This window comes from Anolis sagrei, chromosome X, assembly GCF_037176765.1.
Source record: "Anolis sagrei isolate rAnoSag1 chromosome X, rAnoSag1.mat, whole genome shotgun sequence".
Classification (NCBI taxonomy): domain Eukaryota; kingdom Metazoa; phylum Chordata; class Lepidosauria; order Squamata; family Dactyloidae; genus Anolis; species Anolis sagrei.
In genome coordinates this window covers 4,002,375-4,012,603 of record NC_090034.1, presented here as the reverse complement: position 1 = coordinate 4,012,603, position 10,229 = coordinate 4,002,375, and the positions used below count along the sequence as shown (strand labels likewise).

The 10,229-nt window shown below is 43.8% G+C and overlaps 1 protein-coding gene across 2 annotated transcripts in view; it reads right to left on the bottom strand.

Annotated features, from left to right (window-relative positions):
• Window positions 1-1,450: 1,450 nt before the first annotated feature.
• The window catches only part of LOC132780018 (dual specificity mitogen-activated protein kinase kinase 3-like), a 99,554-nt gene continuing 90,775 nt past the window's right edge, over window positions 1,451-10,229 (bottom strand). For both annotated transcript variants that reach the window (XM_067473337.1, XM_067473336.1), the window contains exons 12-13: window positions 8,388-8,433; window positions 1,451-5,986 (exon numbers count right to left, since the gene is read on the bottom strand). In XM_067473337.1, coding sequence (XP_067329438.1) covers window positions 5,903-5,986; window positions 8,388-8,433 — 130 coding nt within the window. In that variant the 3' untranslated portion in view covers window positions 1,451-5,902. The remainder of the gene's footprint in view (window positions 5,987-8,387; window positions 8,434-10,229) is intronic.

Sequence of the window (10,229 nt, the reverse complement as noted above, 5' to 3'; positions counted from 1 at the left end):
TTAGCCACCCTCCAAAGCTTTTGGAAGCTCAAAAGGCAGTGTATTCCTGGCTAACTACAATTCCCATCATTCTTGTAAGAGTTACAACTGGGGATGATGAAGATTGCAATCAGAGTTGCCCTCCAAAGCTCCTTTGGGCTCAAAAGACAGTGTGTTCCTGGGTAACTCCCATCACTCTGGCAAGAGTTGCAACTGGGGATTATGGGAATTGTAATCAATCAGAGCTACCCTCCAAAGCTCCTTTGGGCTCAAAAGACAGTGTGTCTGTCAGTAACTACAATAATTGACCGACTTGGGAGTTGTGGTTTCCATCATGACCCTGTTGCGACACTCAGTGGCTGTGTTGGCCAAGTTGATGGGAGTTGTAGTTAGCCAGGGACACACTGCATTGTGGGATCAAACAAGGCCTGTGTTTTGGGAGCAAAATCCAGCGTGCCCATGGCTAACTACAACTCCCATCACTAGGAGGGTTGCAACTGGGGATGATGGGAATTGTGATCCATCAGAGCAGCCCTCCAAAGCTCCCTCAGGCTCAAAAGACAGCATGTCGCTGGGTAACTACAACTCCCTGGGTAACTACAACTCCCATCTCTAAGAGAGTTGCAACTGGGGATGATGGGAATTGTGATCCATCAGAGCTGCCCTCCAAAACTCCTTCAGGCTCAAAAGACAGCATGTCGCTGGGTAACTACAACTCCCATCACTCTGGTAAGAGTGGCAACTGGGGATGATGGGAATTGCAATTAATTGGAACTACCTTCCAAAGCTGCTTTGGGCTTAAAAGGTAGTGTTGTCCCTGGCTAACTACAACTCCCATCACTATGGTAAGAGAGTGGCAACTGGGGATGATGGGAATTGCAATTAATTGGAACTAGCTTCCAAAGCTGCTTTGGGCTTAAAAGGTAGTGTTGTCCCTGGCTAACTACAACTCCCATCACTATGGTAAGAGAGTTGCAACTGGGGATGATGGGAATTGCAATTAATTGGAACTACCTTCCAAAGGTGCTTTGGGCTTAAAAGGTAGTGTTGTCCCTGGCTAACTACAACTCCCATCACTATGGTGAGAGTTGCAACTGGGGATGATGGGAATTGCAATTAACTGGAACTACCCTCCAAAACTGCTTGGGGCTTAAAAGATAGTGTATCCCTGGCTAACTACAACTCCCATCACTATGGTGAGAGTTGCAACTGGGGATGATGGGAATTGCAATTAATTGGAACTACCTTCCAAAACTCCCTCAAGTTCGAAAATACAGCATGTCCCTGGGTAACTACATCTCCCATTGCTCTGGTAAGAGTTGCAACTGGAGGGTGATGGGAATTGTAGTCCTGGAAGATCAATGGATGAGAATAACTATGAAAGTAAAGGAAGTGAAGTCCCTTTTCGGGAGGAAAAAAACAAAGTTATCTCTCTCTTTTCAAAAGTGGACAAACGGAGGGAAACCTGTCATTGTTTCCAGAAAAAAATGGGATTTTAAAGGCAGTTTTTAATGTATATCACACACACACACATAGATAGATATATATATATATTTCTCCCACACAAATCACTCCTGGGTGTCTCGAGGTCTTACCGCCATATTCCCCACTTTAAAACCAGTTCTCCCAAACACTTTGCACAAAGTTCCTTTCGTTTAAGGGTAAAGTTTCCAAATATAATTAATGTTTACGTTCGAAAATAAGCCCCCGGCAGCCTAGATTTTCAGGATGGGTGGGATCGAGAAGAGGAATATTATAGAGGGGAAAACAGAAGCCGTATCTAAAGAGCGCAGAGCAAAAGAGAGCAAAGATTCAAAGCCAGGATCCTTCCGAGTTGGCCCTTGAACCCGACCCAAAATTTCCTTTTGGGGTGTGTCAATGCAGAAATGCCTCCAAACCCACGAAATGATGCCAAAATATCCCCAATGCATCCTTGCAATCTCAATTTTCCTTTGCATTTTCCCCAAAATGGCACTGGTTGCCATCGGAGAAATTGACTCTCCTTCCTAATTTCATTCCCACTTGCGATGCACTTGGATTTCGTCCCATTCTAAAAGCTAAGCAGGGCCAGGGCTGGTTAACGTGTGGATGGGAAGCCGGTGGCAAAGACATCCAGGGCTTGCCCCGAATCCTGCAATTTGGCACAAAAGAGAGAGACGAAAGGCGAAAACTCAGAGGAACTAACATCAGGGGCCACTTTCCTAAAGGTAAACAACAGGATACTCCTCCAAGGTTTGGGTTCGGGAAGTGGTTGCGTTTAAGACAAAGGAGACATTTCCCATGTAAGACGATACCTTCTGGGTTCTAGGTTGACATTCTGGGTTCTAGAAAGACCTGTGATAATGGCTCCCACTGCAAAGAGACAACATTCGATGCAGCAAATCAAAGTGAAAGGATACTTTCTGGGTTCTAGATTGACATTGTGGGTTCTAGATTGACCTGATAATGGCTCCCGCTGCAAAGAGACAACATCCGATGCAGCAAATCAATGTAAGAGGATACTTTCTGGGTTCTAGATCGACATGTGAGGAATGGGTCCCGCTGCAAAGAGACAACATCCGATGCAGCAAATCAATGTAAGAGGATACTTTCTGGCTTTTAGAGTGACATTGTGTTCTAGATCACCCTGTTTTAATGGCTCCTGCTACAAAGAGACAACAATCGATGCAGCAAATCAATGTAATATGATATCTTCCAGGTTCTAGATTGATATTCTGGGTTCTAGATTGACCTGTGAGAATAGCTCCTGCTGCAGAGACAACATTTGATAGAGCCAATCAATGTGAGAGGATACCTTCTGGATTCTAGATTAACATTATGGGTTCTAGGTTGACCTTTGAGAATGGCTCCCACCGCAAAGAGACAACATTCGAAGCGGCAAATCAAGAATCCAATGGAGGTAATTAGGAAACTTTTCCAAAGTTGGGTTAGGGAAATTGCTGCCCTTGGAACAAAGGAGACATTTCCCATGTAAGGGGATACAATTCAGGTTCTAGATTGACCTCTGAGAATGGCTCCACTCTAAAGAGACAATGTTCAATGCGGCAAATCGAGACTCCGATAGAGGTAAACAACAGGAAACTTTTCCAAAGTTTGGGTTAGGCTTGCCTTTGAAGCAAAGGAGACATTTCCCATGCAGGAATACACCACATGGGTTCTAGATTGGCACTCTGGGTTCTAGATTGACCTCTGAGAATGGCTCCCACTCTAAAGAGACAATGTTCTATGCGGTAAATCAAGAATCCGATAGAGGTAAACAACAGGAAACTTTTCCAAGGTTTACATTAGGGAAGTGGCTGCCTTTTAAAGCAAAGGAGGCATTTCTCATACAAGAGTATACATTCTGGGTTCTAGATTGACACTCCAGGTTCTAGACTGACCTGTGAGAACGGCTCCTACTGCAAAGAGAAAATGTTCGATATGGCAAATCAAGAATATGGTGGAGGCAATTTGATAGGAGCAGCTTAAAAAGGACTATGTGTGTCCGTCAGTCCCCCCCAAATGTGTATGTGTGCACGAACATGGTTCAAATTCATTATTATGACACATTTCCGGTTCTTTTAAAAAGATCCCAGGGCAGATCAAGCCTTGGGATCAAGCCTTGGGATGCAGATAGAAGTGCATTCATTCTATGTTTGCGAAAAGGAGCACCAGTTTCATTCCCTAAAGAAGCGTTTCCCAATCTTTGCTCCCCTAAGTCAGGCATGGGCCAACTTCGGCCTTCCCGCCAGGTGTTTTGGACTTCAACTCCCACAATCCCTAACAGCAAGGAGGCTTCTCACAGGTGGAAAGTTCAAACCTGGATCCACCCTGAAGATGGAGAAGGAGGAGGAGATGGAGAAGAAAGGGAATGGAGGAGAAGCTAGAGGAGGAGATGAAAGTGAAGAAGAAGGGAATGGAGAATGGAGGAAGAGATGGAGAAGAAGAGGAGGAAGAGAGAAGGAGGAGGAGATGGAGAAAGAAAGGGGAAAGAGAGGAGAGAAGGAGGAGGAGATGGAGTAGAAGGGGAATGGAGAAGATAGAATAGGAGAAGAAGAAGGGAATGGACGAGAAAATAGAGGAGGAGGAGATGGAGAAGACAGAAGAAGGAAGGGGAAGAGAGAAGAAGAAGGAGATGGAGAAGAAAAAGGAGATGAGAGAAGGAGGAGGTGATGGAGGAGAAGATTGAGAAGAAGGGGAAGAGAAGAGGTAAGGAGGAGGGGAGATGGAGAAGAAGAAGGGGAATGGAGGAGAAAACAAGAGGAGAACGATAAGATGGAGAAGTATAAGAGGAAAAGAGAAGGAGAAGAGGGAGAAGAAGGGAGAGGAGAGAAGGATGAGATGGAGGAGAACGGGAATGGAGAAGTTAGAGGAGGAGGAGGAGATTGAGAAGAAGGAGAAGAAAAGAGAAGGAGAAGAGGGAGATGGAGAAGAAGAAGGGAATTGAGGAGAAGAAAGGGAAGGGAGGAGAGGAGGAGGAGGAGATGGAGAAGAAAAGGGGGAGGAGAAGTTGAGGAGGAGATTGAGAAGAAGAGGAAGAGAAGAGAGAAGGAGAAGAGGGAGATGGAGAAGAAGAAGGGAGAAGAAAATAGAGGAGGAGATGGAGAAGAAAAAGAGGAAGGGAAGAGAGAAGGAGGAGGGGAGGGAGAAGGAGAGGAGATGGAGAAGATGAAGGGAGGAGAAGATGGAGAAGATGAAGGGAGGAGATGGAGAAGAAAGGGAAGATAGAAGGAGGAGGGCGAGATGGAGAATGGAGGAGGATAGAGGAGAAGTAGGAGAAGAAAGGGAATGAAGGAGAAGTTAGAGGAGGAGGAGATTGAGAAAAAGGGGAAGAGAAGAGAGAAGGAGAAGAGGGAGATGGAGAAGAAGAAGGGAGAAGAAAATAGAGGAGGAGATGGAGAAGAAAAAGAGGAAGGGAAGAGAGAAGGAGGAGGGGAGGGAGAAGGAGAGGAGATGGAGAAGATGAAGGGAGGAGAAGATGGAGAAGATGAAGGGAGGAGATGGAGAAGAAAGGGAAGATAGAAGGAGGAGGGCGAGATGGAGAATGGAGGAGGATAGAGGAGAAGTAGGAGAAGAAAGGGAATGAAGGAGAAGTTAGAGGAGGAGGAGATTGAGAAAAAGGGGAAGAGAAGAGAGAAGGAGAAGAGGGAGATGGAGAAGAAGAAGGGAGAAGAAAATAGAGGAGGAGATGGAGAAGAAAAAGAGGAAGGGAAGAGAGAAGGAGGAAGGGAGGGAGAAGGAGAATGGAGGAGAAGGGGAGGAGATGGAGAAGATGAAGGGAGGAGAAGATGGAGAAGAAGGGAACGGAGGAGGAGAAGTAGGAGAAGAAAGGGAGTAGGAGTATGAAACAGAATGAAGAGAAGAGAAAATGAGAGCTGGAAGAAAAGGGGAAAATGGGGAAGAGAAGGGCAAGGAAAACAGCAGCTAAGCAAAGGAAGGACGGAAAAGAAAAAAGGAAGGAAGGAGAGGAGGAAAACAGGCGAGAAGAATAGCGCGTCCTCCTCCTTCTTGCCTTGGTTTTCTACACAAAGGGCGTTTTTTTGAGCCAAAGAAGTGCTTCCCTTTTAAAATTGCAGCTTAATTTCCCGCAGGAAACGCCAACCATGTTTTTCCACGCAGGACGCCTGGACGGCACATCCCTGAGCACGGATCATTGCAAAACGCTTGGGGCAAAAACAAATCAGAACGGAGTTAAAAGTCACTCAATGGGGATGGGTTGGAGGGCGCGCCCGCCGCACGAAGGCGAACCGAATCTCCCGGCAAGGCTGCGAAGGGTGGCGGCACGAATCCAGGGAGGGAGGAGGCGACAAAGACATTCCTTCTGTTTTGTGCAAACCACGGTGAATGCGAAGAAAGTCCTGACTCCCGCTGCTGTTCTCTGTTCGCGGGGAGAAACCGGGTCGAGGCGGTGCCAGTTCTGTTTTGTTCGGCGGCGGAGAAATTCTTAAGAATCGTCGGCGAGGATCTCTGTGATGAAGGAGACCATGTCGGTCTCTTTGGTGTCGTGCAGGGTGAAGAACGGGTGAGCCTGCGAGGGAGGAAAAAAGGAAATGGTGACGCACTCCGGAAAGGAACCATCGAACCTTAGATTCACTACTGTTATTGTCAAAAAATGTAATATGCAGATTTGAGAAATGTGAATTTAATATGATGTTTGGGAATGACTGGAAGAATGGAAGGACGCAGTTAATAATTTTGGAGACACCAGTATAATATTAAGGCCTGCAATAAGTAAACCTGCTTCCTGGACTGTAATTAAAAGCTGCTAATAAGAACTGAAAAGTAAACTCTGATAAGAACTGGGAAAGCCTGGTGTTTTTCAACACCAGGCCTGCAATGACTAACTACGTGCTTGCTGGACTGTAATTAAAAGTTGCTAATAAGAGCTGAAAAGTAAACTCTGATAAGAATTGGGAGAGTGATAACAGAAATGTTTACAATGTTAAGAAGGAAGTCAACACAAGCCTTGTGTTTGTCAACAACAGGCCTGCAATGACTAACTACCTGCTTGCTGGACTGTAATTAAAAGTTGCTAATAAGAGCTGAAAAGTAAACTCTGATAAGAATTGGGAGAGTGATAACAGAAATGTTTACAATCTTGAGAAGGAAGTCAACACAAGCCTTGTGTTTGTCAACACCAGGCCTGCGATGACCAACGACATGCTTGCTGGACTGTAATTAAAAGTTGCTAATAAGAGCTGAAAAGTAAACTCTGATCAGAATTGGGAGAGTGATAACAGTAATGTTTACAATGTTAAGAAGGAAGTCAACACAAGCCTTGTGTTTGTCAACACCAGGCCTGCAATGACTAACTACCTGCTTGCTGGACTGTAATTAAAAGTTGCTAATAAGAGCTGAAAAGTAAACTCTGATAAGAAGTGGGAAAGCCTTGTGTTTGTCAACACCAGGCCTGCAATGACTAACTACCTGCTTGCTGGATTGTAATTAAAAGTTGCTAATAAGAGCTGAACAATAAACTCTGATAAGAATTGGGAGAGTGATAACAGAAATGTTTACAATGTTAAGAAGGAGGTCAACACAAGCCTTGTGTTTGTCAACACCAGGCCTGCAATGACTAACTACCTGCTTGCTGGACTGTAATTAAAAGTTGCTAATAAAAGCTGAAAAGTAAACTCTGATAAGAATTGGGAGAGTGATAACATAAATGTTTACAATGTTAAGAAGGAAGTCAACACAAGCCTTGTGTTTGTCAACACCAGGCCTGCAATGACTAACTACGTGCTTGCTGGACTGTAATTAAAAGTTGCTAATAAGAGCTGAAAAGTAAACTCTGATAAGAATTGGGACAGTTATAACAGAAATGCTTACAATGTTAAGAAGTCAACATAAGATCAAGATGGAAGGAAACCAAGATGGAAGAGGTCTGAATATTTACATGAAACTATAATTTAAGATAAGACTGTCCAACTCTAATTAAACCATTATTCTAACCTTCTTCAATGTAAATGTGCTTACTTATCCTTCCAATGATAATAAAGAGAATAAACTAATAATAATAATGGAGTAGAATAATGGAAATGTGATAATAACAATAATAATAGAATAAAATAATAAATATAATAATAATAGAGTAAAATAATAAATGTAATAATAATAATAATAAATGTAATAATAATAATAATAATAGAGTAAAATAAAATAAATGAAATAAATATAATAATACAGTAAAATAATAAATGTAATAACTCCCCAGCAACTACAACTCCCAAACAACAAAATCAATACCCTTCATAACTGTCATTTTGCTGCTGTTGTGAATAGTATTCATTCACTGGAACAAATTTGGCACAAATACCCAATACACCCAAATTTGGATACTGGTGGAATTGGGGGAGGGTATTAATTTTGTCCTGTGGGAGTTGTAGTTGCTGGGATGTATAGTTCACCTACAATCAAAGAGCATTCTGAACTCCACCAACAATGGAATTGAACCAAACTCGGCACACAGAACTCCCATGACCAACAAAAAATACGGGAAGGGTTTGGTGAGCATTGACCTTGAGTTTGGGAGTTGTAGTTCACCAACATCCAGAGAGCACTATGGACTCAAAACAATGGAGGATCTGGACCAAACTTGGCACATAGAATTCTCAATATGCCCAAATGTGAACACTGGTGTAGTTTGGGGAAAATAGACCTTGACATTTGGGAATTGTAGTTGCTGGGATTTATAGTTCACCTACAACCAAAGAGCATTCTGAACTCCACCAACGATGGAATTGAACCAAACTTGGCACACAGAACCTCCATGTCCAACAGAAAATATTGTCTTTGGCGACCCCTCTGACACCCCTACATGACCCCTCCAGGGGTCACGACCCCCAGGTTGAGAAGCACTAATGTAAACAATGATAATAAAGGAATTCCTCCCTGCCAATGAGGAAAGGAACCGAGGGCAAGAGACTCACCATGAGTTCCAAGTAGCTCATTCGTTCGGCAGGATTCTTCCTCAAGCTGCAGGAAAAGAAAACGCAGGGAGTTGGGATGTTATTCTATAGGCTCTACTTGACATCATTTTTCATTTACATGCATTCCAAAACAGACCCAACTCTGGTCCATTCTCCCTAAAGTAAGGACCACACAATTAAACAGGAAATAACCCTTTCAAACCAGGAACAGAACGTTTTTCCACTTTTGTGACATGTGGGGAGTGATGTCAATGAGTTTCAAGATGAGTTTCAAGTTGGCAATGGTTTGGCCAGTGATACTGATGCAGTGAATGACCAGGAGATCCCTGTTAAAAGTATAGTTTCCCATGAGAATGTCCCTGAGGGGTGTGGGGATGATGATGGTGTGCTTTCTGAATTGTACCAGAGAGTTCCCATGACAGGGAACATGAAAACAGCTCGGCACTTGTCCCAGCTGCAGAAATTAATGAGCAAATAGATAGACGGGAGGAGATCAGTCAAAACAGGAGAGCCGAACAGTGGCTTCGGCGGTCTGCCAGGCTCCGAGAGAAAAAGATAAGAAATTCTCTGTTGTGATTGAGTCATCTGGCAATTTTACAACTGCTAGTAGGAGTACTGCAAAGAGGAGTGGGGAATTATTAGATAAAGAGCTGCAGCGGAAAAGGATTAGGGAAATATTCATGACTCCAACAGATGACGACAGCTTTGAAGGGTTCTCCGAAATGAGTGAGAATGAGGATGGGGGAGAGGAGTGAAAAGGTATACTTAAGAGCAGGAGTCAGTGTCAGAGAAAAAGGATTTGTGAAATACTTGCTGCTCCTACAGACAGTGAAGACTTCCTGGGTTTTCAAGGGAGTGATGGGAGTGAGAGCAGCAAAGATGAAAGGGAATGTTTAGATTGGACTAAGGTTAATGAGGTTAGAGATGTTTGTTTACAACCCTCATCCAGTGACACCTTTGAAGGGTTTACAGGTGACTGGCAGACTGATGACAACACGCAGACATGGGGAGATCTAAGTCTTGGTAAAATTTGGACCGATTGGAGGGATGGGCATGGGCGCTCAGCTACAGCATCTCGGGCAGCTGCTGGAGATGGGGATGGGGCGGGGGACAGCTCATCAACAGATGATGAGCTGTAACATAAAACTTTGCTCAAGTCGAATGGAACTTTGCAGAAGGCAAAGTGTTGTTTCGTGCTTTGGGTCCTGTCTCTGCCACTTGCTTTGTTGGGTCCTGGGACTACAGGTTGCTGTATCTTCCGTGTATTGACTGGCTTGAACTACGTGAGTGTGTACCTCTCCTTTCCTGACCTCGGCTTTCCCTGACTACGTTTCTGCCTCCTGGATTCTGTCTGGCTTATACTGGGATTTCTGGACTTCGGACTGCATTTAGATGACGGCTTCATCATCTTGTGTTTTGTGTTATTGTCCCCTTTGAATTGTGTTATTTTGGAGCATTTTGCTCACACTCTGATTTAATCTGGCTTATACTTCTGTTTAATCCACTTTATTTTCCAAGTACTCTATTTTTGCCTGCAAGTTGCTGCAACTTTTGTTTATGTCAGAGGCACTGATAGAGGCACTGATAGTGTCTTTGAACCCTTTTGTTGGACTGAATAAACTCTTGTTTTGGACTTTAAATTGGGCTCTTTAAGGCGTCTGGGTCACGACATTCTCAGCTAAAGCGAAACCAATTTCTGAGTGCTAGAGACATAGCTAACGAGGAGATAAAAGTCCCAAGTACAGGATATGTAGTCAGATGAAGCATCGTTTGGAATCAAGTCAAGATCTTGTTCTTGTTCATGGAAGTTATGTTTGGGAAATTTATGCTTTAAGTGCCTTT